This window comes from Anomaloglossus baeobatrachus, chromosome 2 (genome assembly GCF_048569485.1).
Source record: "Anomaloglossus baeobatrachus isolate aAnoBae1 chromosome 2, aAnoBae1.hap1, whole genome shotgun sequence".
NCBI lineage: Eukaryota > Metazoa > Chordata > Amphibia > Anura > Aromobatidae > Anomaloglossus > Anomaloglossus baeobatrachus.
The window spans coordinates 562,180,621-562,205,804 of record NC_134354.1 but is presented as its reverse complement, the minus strand read 5'-3'; the positions used below and the strand labels follow the sequence as shown (position 1 = coordinate 562,205,804).

The 25,184-nt window shown below is 42.1% G+C and overlaps 1 protein-coding gene across 2 annotated transcripts in view; it reads left to right on the top strand.

Annotated features, from left to right (window-relative positions):
• The window catches only part of TMTC4 (transmembrane O-mannosyltransferase targeting cadherins 4), a 186,343-nt gene that overhangs the window by 32,347 nt on the left and 128,812 nt on the right, over window positions 1-25,184 (top strand). For both annotated transcript variants that reach the window (XM_075336704.1, XM_075336699.1), the window contains exons 6-11: window positions 2,482-2,579; window positions 2,845-2,937; window positions 3,415-3,576; window positions 8,006-8,208; window positions 8,731-8,902; window positions 10,576-10,707. In XM_075336704.1, coding sequence (XP_075192819.1) covers window positions 2,482-2,579; window positions 2,845-2,937; window positions 3,415-3,576; window positions 8,006-8,208; window positions 8,731-8,902; window positions 10,576-10,707 — 860 coding nt within the window. The remainder of the gene's footprint in view (window positions 1-2,481; window positions 2,580-2,844; window positions 2,938-3,414; window positions 3,577-8,005; window positions 8,209-8,730; window positions 8,903-10,575; window positions 10,708-25,184) is intronic.

Sequence of the window (25,184 nt, the reverse complement as noted above, 5' to 3'; positions counted from 1 at the left end):
ACCACATAGGCCACTAATAGACAGAGTAGTACTTGGAATACTGATTGCAGTATTCCCATTGGAACGCCTCCTATTCCCTTAAACCAGTTTGCGGTGTTGAACATTAGGCCCTAGAAAGGAGGTACACATAGAAATACTTATCAGCAGTATTAGGCCTTCCTGCAGTGACTGGCGTGGACCCATGTCGATCTTCCCTCTAATTTGACGGAGGTCGGTGTGGTCAGCTGGACAGTCAAAGGCCCTTCGAATCGTGGCTCGAGGGTCTTTCTCACGTGCTTCTTCAGGTAGACCCGGTCACCAGGTTTTAGAGAGTGGGTTCCTGAAACTGCATCAGGATCGGGTAGAGAAGAATAAACCCTTTGGTGGGTTTCAGTTAGTTTCTGCTGCAGGGAGATAACATAAGAGGTTAGGCTATCACATTGCAGGTGTAATTCCTGCGGGAAGTAGCATCCTAATCTAGGTGCACCTCCAAAAAGTATTTTGAATGGTGAGAGCCTGTGCTTTCCCTGCAAGTGTGACTCCGGCCTTACCCTCCGTTTCATTAGCAAGGCAGTGATCGTCTTGAAGGGGTTTTTTTGGGTCATTATCACTGCCCTGCTGCCCAGTTTCCGAATGGAGGGGATCATCCTCTACTTCAGTATGTCACAGGACATGGTTCCAGTAATCCATGTCCTTAGTCTGCTTGTCTTCGGAAAATTGTTTGCAGGCTTTTTTTTTTATCATCTTTAGAAGAGGTTTCCTTCTGGGAAAATAGCCAAGCAGACCAATTTGATGCAGTGTAATGTCTTAGCACTGACAAGCTGAACCCCCCCACCACACACACACACACACACACACACACACACACACACACACACACACACACACACACATACTTCTGGATATGACGCTGAGCACGCGCACTCAATTTCTTTGGTCAACCATGGCGAGGCCTGCTATGTGTGGAACCTGCCTAGTTAAACCGCTGAATGAGCTGCAGCACGGTGGCCAAGAGCAGTTTCAGGATGTTGGCTATCTTCTTAGCCTAGGCTATTTTTATATAAGGCAACAATTCTTTTTTTTTTTTTTTCAGATCCTCAGAGAATTCTTTGCCATGAGATGCCATGTTGAACTTTCAGTGAAAAGTATGAGAGAGCGATAACACCAAATATGACATTCACACCCTAGACGTTGTAACAATAATTAGTCGTATGACACCAGGGAGGGAAAATGGCCAACTGGGCCCAGTTTAACCGTCTTCACGTACAGGTGTACTCCCTTTTATGTATTGCATTATTTAGAGGACACACCAAATTTACAGTTATATAAGCTGTACACTGACTACTGGACATTTCATCAAAGTGTCATATCTTCAGTGTTGTCCCATGAAACGGTATAATAAAACATTTACAAAAAATTGAGGTGTTTATTCACTTTAGTTATATAATGGAACAAAAATACATAAAGAAACTGTAGGAACATAAACGAGTTTATTTGTACCACAGTACCTTGATTTAGCTAATGGGTACAGAAACTGACCAAATAATCATCGTTGGAGCTTGGCCTGATGTTTTCTGTCCATCCATAGAGAAATTGCATGTGAAGTTTAGGCTGCAGTATGAAGTTTGCCTATATTATCATCACTATCGCTTCTCATTACTGGACTAGAAGACTGTAAAAAGGTTTCCTTGTAATAACTTTTCCTTCCCCATCGGTGTACACATTTGCTTTAAATAATGAACTCTGATGTTGCTAATCTTCCTTAGATCCAGCTGTGACGCTGATGCTATAGCTAATCGCTGGGCTCGGTGGCTCGTATTGTCTACATTGATATCATTATTTTAGGTTACCAAAAGCTGATATATGAGGGAACAGTTATTCCCAGAAAACCCCTTCAAACTGGGGAATACTAGGGTTCAAGTTTACTATTGAGGACTTTACCTTTTAGATACAAAATTGTCATTTTAGCTATTTGTGTAATTACATACATGAGGCAACTGTTCCGATAACTGGTTACTATTATTTTCACATAACTGAACCATATAGATTTGAAGAACAAAGCTGTCTTCAGGGCCAAGGTGCGGAGCGTTCTGCTTTTTCTCTCCGTTTGTCTCGTCCTATGAGCTTGTTTATTGATCTGTTATAGCATGAGGCAATCTAATTCTCTACATTAGTGGGTGAGATCTATGCTACTTACTTCCAAAACATTTCACTTAATAACAGCATGTTTTGCCTGTTTTTGAAGCGATTGATTCTTCATACAGGTGTACATCAAAGATATATGTAGTCACACGTGTAATTTCCAGCGTCGTGCTGAGAACATGTGAGTGTATCTCTGCGGAGCGCTCTAATGTAGGACTACAAAGCCAGCCAGCCTGCCACAGTAACATTACAGCTGCTAGATTTATTTTTTTTTCACAAATAATTTTCTAAACTTACTGATGTGTGATTATTGTTCAAAAATGAGATTTTACAACTAATTAAGGTTTGTTCTTTCTACAGTTAATAAAGAAGAACATACCTCTGTGTTCTGGGTGCTGTGTAGCATTGTGCTTGCCGCGATTGCCATGTTGTGTAAAGAACAAGGAATAACGGTTTTGGTAAGGAAAAGTACATTTGGTAAACTTACTGCCCAAAACCAAAACTGCGGTAAAATGATATAGAAAATTGTCATTCGTTAGTCACAAAAACCCTTGTTCCTGTTGAAGATCTATGAACCCATTCTCACTATGCAGCCTCATACAGTCATAATAACACCAAAAATTGTTTGATTTATTAATGTCGAATTTAAATATTTTAGATTCTTTATTTTTCCATTCAGGCTGATGGTCTCTGGAAGTAACAAAAGATTATTGTCTTTCCTAGGGCCTGAATGCTGTTTTTGATGTCTTTGTAATCTGCAAGTTAAACATGCTGGAATGTATCCAGAAGGTACGGCACAGGGACAAAACCCCAGAGGTGAGTGTATTCAATTTCCCATTCCCTATTCAGAGCAGATTCTGGGCTCCTCAGTTACTGCACAGTGTGATCTCATGTCTGTCGCTCAGTTTCATTCTTGAAAGAAGTCCTTTTATTGTAGGAAAAAAAATCCCTTCTGCCCTTTGATTTTGATGTTATTGTGGGAATACATAGTCAATCTCATTTTGCTAGGAAGTAGCAAAAGCCATATTTGCAAGGTGTGGTTTACGAAGTTACTTGCAATAAAACACTATTTTTATTTGAACATGGCACAAGAATAACCATATTTCAAGAATAGAAAGGAAACTAGTTCATGGTGACCCAGTATATGTAAACCCGTGCAGAGGCGGCTGCTGATTGTCATGTATCTCAGGTATCCGCTGTGGAAGAATAGGACAGAGATCTTTGTAGGATGATGCAGATGTAACATGCTATGAATACTGATATGTTCTGTACTTTCTCTCCTTTCTGTAACAGAATTTTTTATTCTTAAAAAAAGGCTTACTTTCACGAATTAGTCTTCTGGCTGCTGGGGGTGTATGCATGCTATATGTACGATGGAGTATCATGGGCACAGGACCTCCTGCCTTTACTGATGTTGACAACCCAGCATCTTTTGCTGAGACCCTTCTAGTAAGAGTAAGTACTAAGCTTCAGTTATTCTCCATGGGAATTAGTCCAGAAGGTGTTGTTTTATTTTGTTTTTGTTTTTTTTTTTTCTTATTTTGTAATCAAAAGTATTATATAAAATTAGATATAGAACAACCAAAGTACAGATTTGCCAAAGGAGAAAACCATTTTGATGGTTTTCATCCCCCCCTCCACAATCCCCTGCAGGGCATCAAACTTTATTAATCATAAATCGCGGACATATAAAGTGAATAATGTATAAGCTAACAGGACTAAACAAGAAAACTGAGCAAGAATAATCCGCCTCCTTCCCTACTCCACTAACCTGGGCTAATGAGCTAGGGGCCTTACCAGTGAGCTGCACTTTCATGACCTAGGCTGTGAGCTCCAGTAGGTTACTAAAATCCACTTATTTCACATTAATCAAGTTCATTCAACACTCATTCCTATACATATCCTTCTAGCAATGCTAGAGTTCATACTTTGTATTAAAGAACCATACCGAGGTTAGATCAATAATAAAGCCCTATAAAAACAAAAAAACAAACCCAATTGATTAGAATAGTTTATTATCATAGCAGAAAGTATTCTTACGCTCCAGTTTATAAATTAAGAGGTCATCACTAATAGGGGTTCTGGATATTACTCTATTTTATTTTATCAAAATCATTCCCGAAGTTTTTGTTCTTTTTTTGCTCCTGCCAAAATTGAATTCTATATAATTTTATCAATAAAGAACTGTAGCATTATAGGAGTTATCCTGTTTAGAACCCAAATTAAAATAAAATCCGTGTATACTGACCTTCTGATTGACGCTATGCCAGCGACGTCTGCGCTGCTGTTCCCTGCGGTGACCTGACTTTTGTCACAAGGCGACTGCAGAAAATGAGCAGTCACTCGACAGTTGCACCTTTTACGATTTCATGAGACTGCATCGTCCACCCGATGGAATATTAATGGGCTGCAGCCAAACAGCGACCACTCATAGACTGCACTCAGCATGTGACAAAACAATGTCACATCACCAACGCCGATATAGCTGGAACCGGGCCACTGCAGGAGGGGAGTATACATTTTTGTTTGTGTTTTTTTTTTTGTTTTTTTATTCAGATCATGAATTGATTTACTGTACAATCCCTTTAAGAGAGTATTAATAGATGTGAGTTTTGCCTCAAGTTTGTAAAGAGTAGCCAAACTAGCTCTACACTCCTGCCTCCAGGGAGGGGGCACACTTTCCAAAGCTCTGTTGAGCATCCATGCCTTATGTCCCAGACCCCAATAATCTGTGGGCAATTAAATGGCCTAAAAATAGGGCAAAAGTTTGGTGATTCTTTAATGTTGCAGCTGCATTACCTTTTATTTTAAATTAGTTTAAATCTGGTATGTAATATGGCTGCCAAATGAATTCAAGAAAAAAAAAATACAATGGCACAATTTGGACAGAAGTGATCAAAGACTTAGAACAAACAAGCCTCACAATTTTTATATTAAAATTATCAAATCCACATTGAAATCTGCAATGTAAAGCAATAATACAGATCTATTTAAAGGGAACCAGTCACCAAGATTTTTGTATAGAATGTAAAGCCAGTGCTGTACTGGCACTATCAGGCTGATTCTCTAGATACCTGTAATGGACAGCTTGGATGTTTTAGGTTTTGAAATCCAAGAAAGTAAAGTTTATAAAATCAGCAGCTTTTTGAGTGACAGCAGCTGAGGATCAGATAATATCTGAGGAGGTATTTATCTCCTCCCCTTGTTAGAATTCGCATAAGTATTATACGACCAACCTAGCAGGACCTGTGGTTAAGTCATACTCATGTGGCCAAAAGGGTTGGGTCCTCAGCCAACAAAGCTGATATCAGGGAGCAACATTTTTCTGTTGGTCGAGGCCCTGCCTCTTCTGGTCACATGGGTATCACCTCACACAGGTCCTGCTAGGTATGGTTCCCAGTTTCTTTGGTCTTCTCTGGTGTCGGGACATGACACCCTAGCATTTAGATGATCTCTACATAAAGAGAAAACTTATTGTATTGTCTAGTAATGGGCATGTTTGGTGCCACTTGTATATGAATTGGCAATGTTAAGGATGCGGTTATGTGAATACTTGTTTCTTTTTTGCATGTATATTTGTGTGGCTTTGTGATCAATAGAAGGATACAGGTATAAGACTACTTTGAGTGGGGATGTAATATTGATTTATGCTAGGATGCCAACCTCTGAGGGTAGGAAGGGCACTTATTTATGTTATAAAAGGGACATCTTTATATTTTTTACCTTTTTGCTCAGTCTTCTTATCCCAAATGGTACATTCTCTAAACGGTCTAATGTTAGCAGTGGGGTACTGCAGGCATCTGTGTTAGGAATGATTCTTTTTAATCTCTTTATTAATTACTGTGTGGATGGGATTGAGAGTAAAGTGTCAGTCTTTGCTGGTGACACCAAACTATGTAGGATATTAAAAACTGACCTTGATAGTACAATATTACAAAAAGATCTGGATAAGATGTCAGAAAGGGCAGACACTTGGCAAATGAGATTTAATCTTTGATAAATGTAAAGTAATGCACCTAGGACGGAGTAATCCTATAGCTGCGTATACATTAAATGGAAGTAAACTCGGGACTACAGAAAAAGAGAAGGACTTGAGTATTCTCACTACAAATAAGCTACAAATAAGCTGAGCAGCAGTACTCAATGTCAGGCAGCAGCTACTAAAGTGAACAAGATTATAGTGTGTATAAAAAGAGAGATTAGATCCCGTGATCCCAATGTATTGTTACCCCTCTATAAATCACTTGTAAACAACACCTAGAATATGGGATCCAGTTTGGGGCTCCAAATTTTACAAAGGATATTGAGATGTTAGTCAGTTTAAAGACGGGAAACTAAATTATTACAGGGAATGGAAGGCCTGTCATATGATGAGAGGTTGCAAAAGTTGGGCTTGTTTAGCTTGGAAAAAAGAAGTTTCAGATATGATAGCATTTATATGTATAAGTACATGTGTGGTCAATACAAAGGACTCGTGCATGACTTATTCCTGCTAAAGACAATACTAAGACCCAGGGGACACTCACTCTGGGTGGAAGAAAGGCAATTCCGGCAGCTAAAGAGGAAAGGTTCTTTACGGTTAGAGCAGTCAGACTTTGGAATGCCCTACCTCAAGAGGTTGTAATGGCAGATACTATAACAGCTTTTAAAAAAGGGCTGGTTGATTTCCTCAGTACACAACCTTGTCGGTTATAGATGATTTAGTGACAAAAAATGTATAATTGGTGGCGAAAGGTTGAACTAGATGAACCTAGGGTTTTTTTTTCCAGCTTATGTAACTATACCTATTAATACTGTTTATCACAGACATTTTTACACCTAACTTTTGTATGTTGCAATCAGTTGATCCCTGGTATCTGGTCCTATGTTTTACTCTGTTACCTTACAATTTTAGATTGCTATATCTGTGTTACTTCTTTTTATGGCGGGGTCCATTGTGGATTTGTAAAATTTTAATATAAATCTAAATGTTAATATTTTCATATACTTTGGTATCTCTGTTTTTACCAGTGATTTTCGTAGCGTCCTATTAAAGTATGAGTAATTTGTATTCTAATAGGTAGACCATGAAATGAAAATAATATAGAAGGATATAAATGTACTTAATAAAATAACCACAGCCCAGTGTCTACTGCTTATTGTCCATAAGTCGCACTCATGTGATACAGATTGTGAAAATATCAGCAGACACATAAAATATATTAATAACCGAGGCCTAGGGGCCGTGTGTGCTGGGCCATCACCAGCCTAGTGTGGTAGAGACTCTATGTGGCTGTGCACTATGCTGTGAAGAAGGTTCTATATCAGATGTATATTACAGTGATAATGTGAAGGCCAGTCCGACCAATCATGTAGCACAGTTTTACATTTCTACAGGTATTTTGCAGCTGTTCCTCCACCATATCATTTGTGGTCATTATTCTTTAGAAACAGCACATTTCTGTAGTTAACCTTGACTGTCTGTTTTTATCTGAATCATTACATTCTGTTTATTTGCGGTAAATGATGAAAATCTAGCACAAACCAAACCGTTTTGTCTGATATTTTGAGAATGAATTGTGTAATTGCCCAATTTATTCTAATGACTGTATTCAGGGGAATATTTACATTATGCTTAAATATTGCACAAAACAAAGTACAATTTTTCATAAAATATGTAAAATAAGTTTTAGAAAATCACACATTTCTCAATAGACTGAAAAGATCGGGATTTAGTAAATGGCACTTTTTCCAATTTCATTTCCATTAGACTTTGATTTTGTGTAATAAAAGGTGGTACTGTACATTGATTTTTCTTGTTCACGTATGCAGGAGAGTGCACCTGTACTGATAATTCTGTTAACACTGTATATGAGACATGGAATGATTTTTCTCTTAATGACAGGTAATAAACTATAATTACTATTATTCCTTAAATGGATGGCTACTGCTGTGCCCATGGTGGCTCTGCTTTGATTGGTCAATGGGCTGTATACCTCTTATTAAATCTCTCAGCGATTCTCGGATAATGGCACCAGCAGCACTTTGGTTCTGCTTGTTTGGCTTAATGTACCAGGCATTATTCTCCAGTAATGGCCAAACGAGAAGGTGAGTTTTCCGTATATTTGGAATAATGGAAGCATGTCTTTTTTTTGATCAGTAGGGAGCCTGTAACTCCTGAAACTCACATTTCTAGACACAGCTAATAAATGATAGCATAATTTTATTGCTTCATATTATAAAGTCTCCTGTCGTCTGGCTCATCCACTGCTTGCAGAAATGAACAGTCTACCATATTATGACTTGACAGTGTAATGCTCCTCTTTTCTTGTCTTCCGATTCTTCAAGGATGTTTCCTAAAATCAAATATGAAGCAAATGCATCTGTTCTGCTTTAGAAAATGTAATAGAACTTAATGAAGGAATAGATATAAGCATAAAACTTTAGTTTGTGTTTAGCACATAGCATTGTAAGTATATGCTACTGTTAGTAGAAAGTGTAGGAAAGAACAGATACTTCTGCTCCATAGTTGACCTCAGAAGACAAGCCTAATCATTACCACAGCACATTCAAGTCTTTATATACTGTCTTATGCTCTTTCTAAGTGTCCTTACTTTTTTGTCATAACAGAATCCTCACCATGGGCTTGGGATTTCTCATAATACCTTTCCTTCCTGCAAGTAACTTGTTCTTTCGTGTTGGATTTGTTGTTGCTGAAAGGGTCCTCTACTTGCCTAGTGTAGGATATTGCATATTACTCACTTATGGCTACTGTAAAATCTGTAAACACTTGAACAAAAAGGTAAGATTTATACAACATGGTAAGATTTGTTAAGTTTTGTGACACGCACATGTGCGCATAGAATGTAATGCGCGGTGATCTTTAGCAATCATGGAATGTCTCCACAATCTGTAATTAGCGGTAGTAGATGAGTATAAGGGCTCTTTTCCACTTGCGTACCGCTTCCGATGAGAGCACATGCTAATGACCCTCTACTGCGTGCGTCAGCCGAGGGTCATGCGACTGTGATGCAATCTTGGGATCGTATCACAGCTGTGGAGAAGAGGGAGGGAACACTTTCTCCCCGTCTCCTCCGTTGTCTGTCTCTGCCTATATCGCACTGCAGTCACAATTCATGCGAGTGCAGTGCGATGTTTGACACGCTTCCATAGGCTTATATGGGGGTGCGTGAGCGGAGACTCCCTGCCAAACGCAGCATGCTGCAATTGCACCGAGAGCACGTTTTGTGACGAGAAATAAAAGGCAAGAGGACACTGTCCAATAGTTTTGCACTGGTGCGAGTGCAATTCAATGTTTTATCGGATTGCACTCGCACATGAAAATCGCTCTAAGGCTACATTCCCTTGAATATTTGAGTTTTTGATGTTGCAGATTTTTTTGTATCAAATAGCTAAATTAGGTTACTTGTGTTTTTCATTGTGTTTTTTTGTTGTGTAAATTTTACATGCGTTATCTTATTTTTTCTTTTTTTAGCTGCGGTTCTTTACCTCTTCTTCGTATGTCCTGCTGTAACTAAAACTGATTTTGTTTTGCAATCTTTCTGTTACTGAGCTTTGAAAATTCTTTTATTGATCATAATATGCAAATTATATCTGTTTCTATTGCATTTTGATTGCGGAAATACAATAAAATGCATAGGTATTTTTATCTTTAATTTTAAAATTCCTATGTTCACCGCAAGTAAAATATATCTTTGTACCGTGTTAGCCAGTAGAGATAAAAAAAATTGTTTAAAAGAACTGAGAGTCCTCAGTGGTTGATACCTTTTAATGGCTAACTGAAAAGATGCAGCAAAATTTATGGCCACAACAGTTTGCCCCCTGCCATAGAGATCGTTCTGTTTTATATAACTTGTTTTTGTTTTGTTTTTTTTTGTTTTTTTGTGTTTTTTGTTTTTTTTTTGCACTATTCTAAGTCCTGTTGTGTATAAATATGTGACTCTTCAGATTGTGTGTTATACCATGCCTGATGAAGAGACCTGAGTAGTCTCGAAAGCTTGCAATTATTACCATCTTTTCAGTTAGCCATTAAAAGGTATCAACCACTGAGGACTCTCAGTTCTTTTAAACAATTTTTTTATGTTCACCGCAAAAGAAATTGAGATGTTGAAAATTTCAAAATTGCACTGCAGGTCAATGCACAGTGGGCACGACATTTTTATAAATCCCATCCACTTTGCAGGAACTGTAATACGCTACATTTCTTCACACAAAAATACACTACAGATTTCAAATACCAGTGTATTTGGTATAAAATTAAACTTTACCTGTCAGTTCATATCGGTGACTAGTCTTTGCTTGGACTTGTCATATTCACTGTCTTGATACTGATTTCTGCTTTCTGTAGTAAAGTATTATTCCAGTTGCAATGTGTGTGTGTCAGGTATGTGTTGTCCTGGATAACTTTCTACTGCAGCATTAAAACATTTTTTTTTTATTTTTTATTTTTTTAAGAAACTTGTTACTATGTTTGTTCTTGGGCTGCTCACCCTCTATCCTCTGCGCTGCATGTATCGAAGTAACCAATGGAAAACTGAGGAGCTTCTATTCCAAAGTGCACTTGACGTGTGTCCTCTAAATGCTAAAGTAAGTCAGTACAGCTCCTTCGATGCCGTAAACACATTTTCATCAAAACATAAAAGCCAACTTTTTATGCTGCGCTCACATAGACCTGGATTATTGTGTTTGTGCATTTCTTTAAATGTTTTTTTAACTCTCTGGATTTGCAGATCTTACATGTTAGATATTTACATGAAAAAGCATGCATTCTCATTGTGTTGCATTTTGATTTGTTCTTTTTGAAGCATTTTTCTTTAGAAGTGAAGGTTTTAATTTGGGGAAATACAGAAAAAGCCAGAGTGGGGAAAACCACAGAAACCATTCAAAAGTGATAGGAAACACCCAAATGGGTATGTACGTTATAAAACATACTGTATATTACCAAAATTGAGTACACCACACAGTTTTGTAAGTATTTTATTATGTCTTTTTATCTTCTCATGGGATAACACTGAAGATATGACCTTTTGATACAATGTAAAGTAGTCAGTGTGCAGCTTGTTTAACAGAGAAGGCATGGTGTGCCCTCTAAATTACTCAACACACAACCATTAATGTCTAATGTCTAAAACACTTGCAACAAAAAAGTAAGTACACCCCATAAGTGAAAATGGCTAAATTATGCCCAATTATCCATTTTCCCTCCCTGGTGTCATACTACAAGTTCTTAGGTTTGAATGGGGAGCAGGGGGTTAAATTTGGTGTTATTGCTCACACACTCACTCATACAGGTCACTGGTAGTTCAACATGGCGCCTCATATTAAAGAATTATCCGTGGATTTTAAAATAAGAATTGTTACTCTGTATAAAGATGGCCTAGGCTATAAGGATATTGCCAACACCCTGGAACTGAGCTGCAGCCCGGTGGACCAGAGCATACAGCCGTCAAGCAGGACAGGTTGCACTTAGAACAGGCCTCACCTTGGGTGAACAAAGAGGTTGAGTGCACGTGCTCAGCGTGAGATCCAGGGGCTGTTTTTTCAGAATAGATGTATGAGTACTGAGAGCATTGCTGCAGCGTTTAAAGGACTTCGGGGGGGACTTAGGACGGGGGGGGCAGCCTCCCAATGCTCAGACCATACACCGCACACTGCATAAAATTGGTCTGCATGCTTGTCATCCCAAAAGAAAGCCTCTTCTAAAGAAAATGCACAAGAAAGCCTGGAAATAATTTGCTGAAGACTAGCTGACTAAGGATATGGATTTCTTGAACGGTGTTTCCTATGGTCTGATAAAACCAAGATAAACTTCTTTGGTTCAGATTGTGTCACGCATATATGGTGGCAACCAGGTGAGGGCTACAAAGACAAATGTGTCTTGCCTACAGTCAAGCATGGTGGGGGGAGTGGGAGTGTCGTGGTTTGGGAGTGTATGAGTACTGCCGGTTCTTTGAGTGAACCATGAATGTCAACATGTACTTGGACATACTGAAGCAGGGCAGTATTTCAACATAACTCTAAGACACCTGCAAGACTACCGCTGTCTTGCTAAAGAAACTGAGGGTAAAGGTTCTGGATTGGCTAATCATGTCTCCAGACCTAAATTCTATTATTTGTGGGGTATCCTCAAACTGAAGATGGAGTGCAAAGGTCTCTAACATCCACCAGCTCCGTGATGTTGTCATGGAGGAGAGGAAGAGGATTCCAGTGTCTCCTGTGACACTCTAGAAAACTCCATGCCCAAGAGCATTAAGGCAGTGCTTGAAAATAATGGTGGCCACACAAAATGTTGACACTTTGTACACAATTTGGCCATTTTCCCTTAGGGGTGTACTCACTTTTGTTGCCAGCTGTTTAGACATTAATGGCTGTGTTTAGTTATTTAGAGGGCACACCAAATTAACACCAGTATACAAATATCTTTAGTATACATATCTTCAGTGTTGTTCCATGAAAAGATATAATCAAGTATTTACAAAAATGTGAGGCATGTAATTTTGGGATATAGTGTATCTAAAAAACCTAATCAGTTTATTGATAAAGGAAAAACAAAATGTAATTTACAAATAACATATCTTCAACTTCCACAAGTGGGGCAGCTGTCGAAGAGTAGTCTGTTTTAGGCCGTGTGCACACCGTGTGTTTTTTCTCACGTTTTTTAGTGCAGTTTTGTCACAAAACTGCATGCAAAGTCGATGAGAAACCTTAAGTGCAGTGCACGTGTGGTTTTTATTCTTGCCTATTTGGTGCAAAAAATTATAGCGTGTCAATTATTTCAGCGGTGTTTACCATTGAAAGCAATGATATAACATTGCAAACATGAGTTACTGCTCTGCGTTTTTCCTGACGAGAGATGCAGAAAGGATGCAGAAATCTCTGCAACCAAATACGCAATGTGTGCACATAGCCTAAAGGCCAATTTACACACAACGATATCACTAACGAGATATCGTCGGGGTCACGGTGTTTGTGACGCACATCCGGCCTCGTTAGTGATGTCGTTGTGTGTGACACCTTTTTGCGATCGTCGTCGTGTACACGTCGTTCATTTTTAAAAAATCTTTCCTCGTTTGGAACACAGGTTGTTTGTCGTTCCTGTGGCAGCACACATCGCTATGTGTGACACTGCAGGGACGAGGAACAACATCGTACCTGCGGCTGCCAGCAATGAGGAAGGAAGGAAGTGGGCGGGATGTTCCGGCCGCTCATCTCCGCCCCTCCACTTCTATTGGGCGGCCGCTTAGTGATGCCGCTGTGACGCCGAACGAACCTCCCCCTTAAAGGAGAGCTTGTTCGGCGGCCACAGCGACGTCTGTGAACAGGTAATTGCATGTGACGCTGCCGTAGCAATATTGTTCGCTACGGCAACGATCATCCTGTGACGCGCCACCGACGTGGGCGGGAGCTATCGCTCACGACATCGCTAGCGATGTAACAGGGTGTAAAGCCCGCTTTAACGTGTTTTTAATTAGGTTGTTCTTGTGAGGTGTTATCTTTTTGTGTTTTTTTTTTTCATGAATAACTTTATTAGCTTTTTGGATGTTTTGTATGGTCTGCTTAGCTTTTTTGTGTAGTGGGTGAAACCTAGGCTGGAAAAACTGCACAAATTCATACAGTTTTGATCCTTTTTCACGTTACATATTCAAAAATGGCTCAAAATAATGAAAATTGAAACACAACTACACACAGAACAACATATACAGCCCTTTACACAGTATTTCAGTTAACACGTCCATTTTATAAACTCAATGAAATTTATTGTGTTACCAAAAGATGATTGTTAAAATTGATTTATTTTCCGTTAGGGGTCATGTTAAAGCAGATCTGTCAGCAAATTTCACAATACAAACTGTATACCTTTATTGAATAGGTATCTTAGACCAGATGGGACTGATGCATATAATTTGAAAATCCATGTCAAAAAGGTTATATAATTCTGATATTAAAATGACCATTTTATGGATACAGCTAAAGAGTGGGAGAGCTCATGAGTTCAACTGTAATCAGTATCTGCTCAGTGATCCTGACTGACAGCTGCAGCCTGTACTGTGAGCAGTGTGAGATAGCAGCAGGAGGGATACAGACAAGCGGTCAATCAGTCAAGGTGGGTGGAGATTATGAAAGTTTAAACGGAAGGTATCGTAAAAAAAAAAAAAATAATAATAATGTTTAAATGTTTTGTTTAAATATTATTATTTTTTTTTTTAAATTGTGCAAAATATAAAAAAAAAAAATTAAAAAGTTTGATATTTTCCACTGTTAAACACTAGGGGGAGCAGCTTCTGAAATCCTACTGAATTTCCACTGTATAAAAAACTCAGATTACAGCCTGCCGTAAAGTGGAAGGAGTCTGCTCTCCTGTGTGTGATGTCGCCTCCCCCCTCCTAATCTGAGTGTTTACAACAGATAACAGAGAATGACATGTAGGGACACAGTGCACAGCCATTTTCATGGTGACCAGAAATGCCTAAAGTGTCACCAAGGACAGCAGGAGTATCACACAGGATAGGATTAGATACACGGCTCAGCAGACAGCATCACCCAGGACAGGATTAGATACACTGCTCAGCAGACAGTAGCACACAGGATAGGATTAGATACACGGCTCAGCAGACAGCATCACCCAGGACAGGATTAGATACACGGCTCAGCAGACAGAATCACAAAGGATAGGATTAGATACACAGCCCTGCATACAGTATCACCGGTACACACACAGGTACTCACATGCAGTGGCGCGCGTACACACACACACACACACACACACACACACACACACACACACACACACACACACACACACACACACAATCACCCCTGATTGCGACCTTGTGCCACACACACACACACACACACACACACACACACCTTTCACATCATTCCTCCCTGTGACCTCCGGTGGGCGCGCCAGGCAGCTGTGCTGCATGCCATCCTCCCCTGCGTCCGGCCGACATTTCACACATCCGATCGCATACACTCACACATCCGATCGCATACACTCACACATCCGATCGCATACACTCACGATATCGCACATACCTGTACAATCGCGCGCGCACACACACACACACCAGCGGCGGGCAGAGGTGGGGGAGCTGCGACAGCGGGGACTTGGGAGAACGGAGGGAGGGGGGTGTCATTGGAGACGGTAACAGCGGCAGTAGTAGCTGGGGCAGAGCAGGGGCTGGGGAGAACGGAAGGATGGGATGTCATCGGAGACAGTAAGTAGGGGAGGGGAGGCGGCCCGTACTCACACATCCCGGCGGTTGACAGGGGTAAAGTGGAGCAAACAGCACACGCTGTGAGCTCCACAATAATGGCGCTGAACTCCTCCCTCTTGTGTTCTGGACAGTCCAGGGGGCGCGTCCACGTCACAGCACACGCCCACTGTAACGTATGGCAAGGGGTCGGAGTCCGACTATCAGAGTCTATGCACAGGGGCTGCCATAAAGGAAGGAGTTACTGTCGTTACACACAAGGCAAATCCAGCATGGCAGCCCCCAGTGCCTCCAGTAAAATAAGAATTACATAAAAACTAAAGCTGCGATTTTCATTTTGTATTAGAAATACTTGATTTCATAATCACTATTTTTAATACAAAAATAAAAAACCGCGATACCTTCCCTTTAATTCAGTCTTAAAGGATTATACAACCATTCTGACATTCTCAAAGGAATTACTGCATTCTTATCAGTTTTAAAACTTCTATTCAATACTGTATGCAGTTTGTATAGTGTAATCTGGTAACAAATCCGCTTTAATAAAAACCTAGCTGTAGTACCCGGGATAGTCACTATCTCTCTTCGAGTTTCTGTCTGTCTCTGTCTGTATCAGTTTCTCTGTTTGTCTTTGTATCAGTCTTTCTGTCTGTGTCTCTCTCTTTCTCTGTGTCTGTCTTTCCCCCGTCTGTCTGTTTGCCCGGACTGTCTGCCGGGCTGTCTCTGTCTGCCTTTTTCTGTCTCTCTCTCTATCCGTCTCCCCACCGACCGACATTTTATTACCTCACACATAAGCTTCTTTTACTAACAGTCTATTTTGTTCCTATAGCAACCACTGACAGTTGCTATTAAGGGTAAGAACGCTCTTTGCTTTTTACCTGCTTTTTACCTGATTTTTGAACTGCAGCGTTTAATGCCAAAATGGATGTGTTCTGCTTTTCAAGCAAAGTCTATGGGAATTTGGTTTTCTAAACCGCTCTATGCAGTTCAAACTGCAGCCTTTTTGTGGCAGAACTTTGGTCAAAAACTCAGCTTTGCAGTGCAAAACCCAAATGGCAAAAACAATTGTTTTTGCCATTTGGGTTTTGCACTGCAAAGCTAAGTTTTTGACCAAAGTTCTGCCACAAAAAGGCTGCAGTTTGAACTGCATAGAGCGGTTTAGAAAACCAAATTCCCATAGACTTTGCTTGAAAAGCAGAACACATCCATTTTGGCATTAAACGCTGCAGTTCAAAAAGCAGGTAAAAAGCAAAGTGCGTTCTTACCCTAATAGCCCGTATCTCCCACCTCCATTCAGATTAATGGAGGCAGGATTTTGGAGACTAATTGTAAAGCGCGGGGTTACATTTTCCCGTCCAAACATAGTCTATGACGTTTCCTGAGTCACATGGAGTGTCTGCAAAATGTCATGATTGTAAATGCGACGGTGTGTATTCCTTCAGCGGACACACACACACACACACACACACACACACACACACACACACCACACACCATACATGCATGCATATACACACACACACTCAGCTTTATATATTAGATATTCTAGTATGCTTTATTTGTCTTGTATGCTGCCTAACACATTAGCATTGGTTATTTTTTTGCAGACCTGCCAACAACAGTATGTGGCTTAAGCTGCATTTACACAGCAAGATAATGGTGAAACGAGCAATTTTAACACTTGTTAACTATTTTCTTTCAGTGTAAACATGTTGCTTAGCTCCTGCTGAACAAACCAAACACTTGATCATCTGGTGAAATGATGTTTGCGCACCACAAAAGATCCGCAGTGCACTGTTCTGTGTAAACGGAATTTGCTATGTTATCCATGAGTTCTATGACAGATCGATCAATGCAAAAACAAGAATGAAAATAATGAGCATAAAAGCCATCCAACAAGGTGTACACAATCAGGATGGTCCATAACTCTAGTGACTCAACTGGCTATGTGCCATCAGGCCTCACAATAGATGAGGGGGTATTGCAAAATGTGGACCTGACTATATTTTATCCCTGCCTATAGAAAGTTAAATAGACAAGATGCACAGACCGAAGGGGAGTGGCCTCTCCCATAAATGTACCAACTACAAGAGATTACAACAAAACCGAAAAACTGGGCCAGCATATCTGTTAGTATAAGTGCATTGTACAGATGCACATCAATACTCTGGCGATTAACAGACAAAACCTAGAATAAAAACACTGAATATATACTATGCAGCAAGTGAATAAGTACCATATTTTGCCCTTCCGACAGCACCAGCAGAGAGGGGTTCTCCCACCTAGGACCGGAAACCCACTAAAAGTGCTGCACCCCTCCCCCGCATCAGCTCAGTTTCCTGTTCTAGATTCGAGATCTCACAAGCTGGTGGCTTTGCATGTCCCAGGGCTTAATCGGCGCTGGAAGTACGGCTTACCTGCCGTAGCGCCGGAGATCGGACTTGGAAGCAGCTCGCCAGGCCAGTGTGCCTCTGTAGTGGTGGGCGCAGGCATGGAAGGGTCGAACAAGATCCTCTTCCTGACGTCGCCCCAGGCCTGCATACATGCACGGCTTTCATTGTCCTGCGAGTTGCCCTGTCGCAAAGCGCGCTGGGGCGAAGAACTGAAAGTGAAGTGTCGGCGTTGCGTCCTGATGACATAGTAAGGTGCCAGATGTGGCCTCCAATGCATGCACAGTAGCCGCAGGATGGCGCGGCTAATCGCTAAATGCCTCCACATGGCGAACCGGTGCCTTTTTTTTTAAAGGGACCCTGCAGGGGTAACTATTCATGCCTCATCCTATGATGGAGGATCAGCAGGGCCAGGAAGAGCAGCATCAGTGACAGCAGCAGGCTCTGCCAGAAGGCAGTGGAGGTAGTCCCGCTAACAGCACCAGCAAGAGAACCAGGGAGTCCTGGAAGGTTCAACCCTGTGAGCTCGTCCAGTTCCATTGAGGATTAGTGATCTCAGATGTATTCCTTTTTAATAGGGTCCCCTTGTCTTATGTTTCCCTTAGGAGAGGCCTAGGAAACGGATGGAGAAATTAAGGAACAAGGAGTATGCCATATGTAAGAGCCCACTTCCCCATGGGGTATAGAAGGATTTGTGTATGTTATATACAGTGCCTACAAGTAGTATTCAAACCCCTGCAGATTTAGCAGGTTTACACATTCAGAATGAACTTGGCATTGTGACATTTGGACTGTAGATCAGCCTGGAAGTGTGAAATGCACTGCAGCAAAATTGTTTTTTTAAATTGTGAAAAGTTTATTCAGAGGGTCATTTATTATTCAACCCCTCAAACCACAAGAATTCTGTTTGGTTCCCCTAAAGTATTAAGAAGTATTTCATTCACAAAGAACAATGAGCTTCACATGTTTGGATTAATTATCTTTTTCCAGCCTTTTCTGACTAATTAAGACCCTCCCCAAACTTGTGAACAGCACTCATACTTGGTCAACATGGGAAAGACAAAGGAGCATTCCAAAGCCATCAGAGACAAGATCGTGGAGGGTCACAAGGCTGGCAAGGGGTACAAAACCCTTTCTAAGGAGTTGGGCCTACCTGTCTCCGCTGTTGGGAGCATCATCCGGAAGTGGAAGGCTTATGGAACTACTGTTAGCCTTCCACGGCCTGGACAGCCTTTGAAAGTTTCCACCCGTGCCGAGGCCAGGCTTGTCCGAAGAGTCAAGGCTAACCCAAGGACAACAAGGAAGGAGCTCCGGGAAGATCTCATGGCAGTGGGGACATTGGTTTCAGTCAATACCATAAGTAACGTACTCCACCGCAATGGTCTTCGTTCCAGACGAGCCCGTAAGGTACCTTTTTACTTTCTAAGCGTCATGTCAAGGCTCGTCTACAGTTTGCTCATGATCACTTGGAGGACTCTGAGACAGACTGGTTCAAGGTTCTCTGGTCTGATGAGACCAAGATCGAGATCTTTGGTGCCAACCACACACGTGACGTTTGGAGACTGGATGGCACTGCATACGACCCCAAGCATACCATCCCTACAGTCAAGCATGGTGGTGGCAGCATCATTCTGTGGGGCTGTTTCTCAGCCAAGGGGCCTGGCCATCTGGTCCGCATCCATGGGAAGATGGATAGCACGGCCTACCTGGAGATTTTGGCCAAGAACCTCCGCTCCTCCATCAAGGATCTTAAGATGGGTCGTCATTTCATCTTCCAACAAGACAACGACCCAAAGCACACAGCCAAGAAACCCAAGGCCTGGTTCAAGAGGGAAAAAAATCAAGGTGTTGCAGTGGCCTAGTCAGTCTCCTGACCTTAACCCAATTGAAAACTTGTGGAAGGAGCTCAAGATTAAAGTCCACATGAGACACCCAAAGAACCTAGATAACTTGGAGAAGATCTGCATGGAGGAGTGGACCAAGATAACTCCAGAGACCTGTGCCGGCCTGATCAGGTCTTATAAAAGACGATTATTAGCTGTAATTGCAAACAAGGGTTATTCCACAAAATATTAAACCTAGGGGTTGAATAATAATTGACCCACACTTTTATGTTGAAAATGTATTAAAATTTAACTGAGCAACATAACTTGTTGGTTTGTAAGATTTATGCATCTGTTAATAAATCCTGCTCTTGTTTGAAGTTTTCAGGCTCTAACTTATTTGCATCTTATCAAACCTGCTAAATCTGCAGGGGGTTGAATACTACTTGTAGGCACTGTATACAGGAGACCTTCAGTAGAGAGGCCCCGAACTTCGCCTCAAGTTTAAAATCTAATATTAGGGCAGAAGTTATAGAATCCTTTAAGCAGTTAGGCAAGCTAAAAAAGGATAAGGGAAGGATCACCAATTCTGAAAGATAGTTCCAGCTCAGGATCAAATCCTTCCTCCCCCTTCTCTTCTTCCTACTCCTCATCTTCAGATGAAGGGGTAGGTGGCAGGCCATGCTTCCCATTTGCAGAGACTAGTCGTCTGATTAAAGCAGTAAGATCCACTTAAAGCAGTAAGGTCCACTATTGAGCTGGTGGAGGCTATAGGGCCGGAGTCATTAGAGGACGTAATGTTCGGGAGATTGGAGCAGAGAAAGACATTCATTTTCGGTGAACGAGAAAATTAGGCAACTGGTAGAGGAGCAGTGGAGAAGACCAGACAAGAGTTGCCTTGTCTTCTTTATTGAAAAGGAAGTACCCCTTTGAGGAGGAAGCCTCAAAGTCGTGGGATAAGAGCCCCAAAATCAATGTAACCGTTGCAAAATCTGCCAGAAAATCCACCCTGCCCTTTAAGATCTAGGGAGCCTGAAATGTCAATTGGACTAAGCGGGCTTTGTGCAAAATCGACTACTGTCTAACTCTGCTAGGAGGGCCCTATGGCTGATGTGTTGACCGGGAGACACCCAGTCTAATACTAGGCTATGTTCCCGTACGTTGGAGAATTCGGCAGCGCTCTGAATGACATACTGGCGAAAGAGTGAGAGAGGAAGAAATGCTTTCCCAGTTTCCCGGTCACCACTTTAAAAAAAAAAAAAAACAACAAAAAACTAAACAAAACTGTTTTTTCAAGGGAAAAAATAGATCAGTAGGAAACCTCCCAAAGATCAAGGAAACTGGGGAGATAGGCTCCGGTTTTATGCTCAGCGGCCCTTCCTCAGAAGTAAAAAAATCCTCCCAGTGATGCCATCATCTAGGTGTGGGGAAGGCTATCTTCATTTCTTCTGGCCTGGCAAAAGATATTGTCCAAGATGGACTGCTTAAAACTAGAATTCCTCTCGCCCCCCTCGGGGGTCTTTTATTTATAACATCCATCAGGAAGTCACAAGACAGTCAACTCGCTCTGGAGGAGGAAGTCATGGCACTAGTGCCGAAGATTGTCGTGACGGTAGTCCCCAAAGAACGAGAAGGGATGGGATTCTATTACCCTCTTTTTCTAATTAGGAAACCAGACGTATCCTACAGGGTCGTCATCATCAACTTGAAGGGACTAAACAGGTTCCTGGTTCACCATCCCTTCAAGATGGAATCTATAAGAACTGCAATAAAGCTTCTGTTTCTGGATTGAATCATGGCGCTGTTGGATCTAAAAGATGCCTATTATCACATCACATCCCAATCCACAATGATCACCAGAGGTATCTCAGAATAGCAGTGCCCGTAGGTCAGAATTTGATGCATTTTCAGTTCAGAGCCTTGCCCTTCGGTCTCTCTATGATGCCAAGGGAGTTTACAAAAGTTATAGCAGAGATGATGGGCCCATGTGTCCCGCCACTTTTTTTTCTTTCATTTTTGTTTGTTTATTATTAAATAGTACCATATCTGGACAACTTCCTGGTGGAAGAGACAATCCTTTCCGGGACTGCTTCTGGACACCGTATCCCAAATCTGTCTCCTTCTGGAGGAGAATAAATACAAGGTGACAATGTTGGTGGCCTCAGCCATAGAAAATCCACTTGTCCCTCAGAAAGTCCATGCCCCTGTTGGTTTCACTCACTTCATTCATTCCTTTGGTCTTATGAGTCCAACTTCACTCCCATTATCTGCAGGGGGAAGTATTAAGGGCAGAGAGGCAAGCTAAACCATTCCCCAAGGACCTTACATTCCCTCAGATGGTGGTTGTGATAGGACAACCTGTCGGTGGGAGTTCCGTGGGTGGCCCCGATAACAGACACAATCATCACGGATGCAAGCGCATTAAGTTGGGGAGCTCACCTATAGGGGCAGGGGGGAATAGAATTCTCAGGGGAAAAAGGGAGTTCCTCCAATTTAAAGGAACTCTGGATAATAGAAAAGGCCCTAAAAAAAGTTTACCCCAGGGCTTGCGAGTGCTCCATGTTTGAATACTGTCCGACAACCAAGTTTCAGTTGCTTATGTGCAAAACCAAGTGGGTACAAGGTCTCAGTCACTGATGGAGACAACTCAGGAAATATTCATACCTGTACAGCGCCATCTTTTCTCCGTCACGGCTCTCCACATAAGGGAGAGAAAATTATACGGCAGTCTTTGTGAGTCGACATCCAATAAGGCAAGGGGAGCCCGGTAATCTCTCAGATTAAAGAAAGGTGAGGGGTTCCGGATGAAGATTTCTTAGCTTCCTGTTCTCTCTGGTTGCAAAGAGATTTTGTTCACTAAACCCCAACGACAACCCCCTTTCAGTAGGCTACTTCCGTGTTTCCTGGGTTTCGGACCTCCTTTATGGCTTTCACTCTCTCCTGTTGATTCCATAGATTCTGAGGAAGATAAGGGAGGACAGGGCGAGAGTGACACTAATTGCCCCATTTTGGCCAAAGAGGCAATGTTTTGTATTTTTGGGGGGGTAAGATGAATGTCAGTGTGTCCCCCCTCCCCTTGGTTGCTGCCTGCCAAAAACCTCCGGATGTACTCTCTCATGGTGCAGTATATGATCCTCAAACTTCAGGCCTGCATTTGACAGCCTGGATTTTGATAGGGACCTTCTAATAGACATGGGTTTTCTCAGGGTTTAGTTTCCACCCTCTTGAAGAGTAGGAAGCTAGGGACCACTAGAATATATGCTAGGATCTGGAGGAGATTTCACTCAAGCACAGGGAAGGCCCTGAGAAGTGACATACCGATTTAAGTTTATCCTAGAGTTTCTACAAAAAGTGTAGCGTTGCTATTGACGATCAGTAGTCTTAGGGGCACTTTGCACACTACGACATCGCAGGTGCGATGTCGGTGGGGTCAAATTGAAAGTGACGCACATCTGGCGGCGCAGGCGATATCGTAGTGTATAAAGCCTTTTTGATACGATTAACGAGCGCAAAATCGTCGTAATCGTATCATCGGTGTAGCCTCGGCCATTTCCATAATTTGGAAATGACCGATGTTACGATGATGTTCCTCGTTCCAGCGGCATCAAACATCGCTGTGTGTGAAGCCGCAGGAGCGAGGAACATCATCTCCTACCTGCGTCCTGCGGCTCACGCCAGCTATGCGGAAGAAAGGAGGTGGGCGGGATGTTTACGTCCCGCTCATCTCCGCCCCTCCGCTTCTATTGGCCGCCTGCCGTGTGACGTCGCTATGACGCTGCACGACCCGCCCCCTTAATAAGGAGGTGGGTCGCTGACCAGAGCGACTGCGCAGGGCAGGTGAGTGTATCTGAAGCTGGCGTAGCGATAATGTTCGCTACGCCAGCTATCACCATGATATCGCAGCTGCGACGAGGGCGGGGACTATTGTGCTTGGCATCGCAAGCTTCGGCTTGCGATGTCGCAGTGTGCAAAGTGCCCCTTAAGGTACACACATCTGCCCTAGGGCCTCTGTATATTGTGTAATTACAATCTCGCTGTCAACAGTTGGGTGAGAAGATTTGTGAAATTCTGTAGCAGATCCACTCCGGTGCCTTCCTCCAGAGTTCCTCCCTGCGATTTGAATTTAGTGTTGGAGGCGCTAACTAAGAGTCCCTTTTGAGCCCCTTCAGGAGACTTTGATTAACATACTCACCCTTAAGATCGTGTTGCTAGTTGCACTAACATCAGCCAGGAGAATCAGCGACATACAGGTCTTATCTATCATCCTTCCATATACTCAAATTCTGGAGGATAGGGTAAAAACAGACCTGGCATACTTAGGGGAACTTTGCACATTACGACATCGCATGCCAATGCTGCGATGTCGAGTGCAATAGTCCCCGCCCCCGTCGTACGTGCGATTATCTTGTGATAGCTGCCGTAGCGAACATTATCGCTACGGCAGCTTCACATACACTCACCTGTCCTGCGACGTCGCTCTGGCCGGCAAACCGCTCCTTTCCTAAGGGGGCGGTTCGTGCGGCGTCACAGAAACGTCACACAGCAGGCGGCCAATAGCAACGGAGGGGCGGAGATGAGCGTGACGTAAACATCCCGCCCACCTCCTTCCTTCTCATAGCAGCCGGGACGCAGGTAAGGTGATGTTCCTCGCTCTTGCGGCTTTACACACAGCGATGTGTGCTGCCGCAGGAACGAGGAACATCATCGTACCTGTCGCTGCACCGGCATTATGGAAATGTCGGAGACTACACCGATGATACGATAACGACGCTTTTGCGCTCCATCGTATCAAAAAGGTTTTACACACTACGACATCGCAAGTGACGCCGGATGTGCGTCACTTTCGATTTGACCCCACCGACATCGCACCTGCGATGTCGTAGTGTGCAAAGCCGGCCTTGCATAAGTGGCACAAATTTTGCACATCACAAGAGATAATTGTTCCCTCTTTTTGAGCTTCCTCACGGAATCGCAAAGAGAGGCTTCACACATTAGAAGTTGAGATGCAATTAAGGTATGGAGAAGGAGTCTGGCACTTTTTGTATCCTTTCAAGGGGCTAGAAAGGGCCTAACAGCCTCAAAAATTACACTAGCTAGGTGGGTTAAGGAGGTCATTAGATTGTCTTACGAAGTCAATAACATCTCTGTAAAAGAGGGCATTATGGCCAATTCCATCAGGTCTGTGTCGACTTCCTGGCCGGAGATGCCAATCGACCAGATAGGTAAGGCTTCAACTTGGTCTTTCCCTTCTACATTTTATACAGTGCCTACAAGTAGTATTCAACCCCCTGCAGATTTAGCAGGTTTACACATTCGGAATTAACTTGGCATTGTGACATTTGGACTGTAGATCAGCCTGGAAGTGTGAAATGCACTGCAGCAAAAAAGAATGTTATTTCTTTTTTTATTTTATTTTTTTTTTTTAAATTGTGAAAAGTTTATTCAGAGGGTCATTTATTATTCAACCCCTCAAACCACAAGAATTCTGTTTGGTTCCCCTAAAGTATTAAGAAGTATTTCAGGCACAAAGAACAATGAGCTTCACATGTTTTGGATTAATTATCTTTTTCCAGCCTTTTCTGACTAATTAAGACCCTCCCCAAACTTGTGAACAGCACTCATACTTGGTCAAC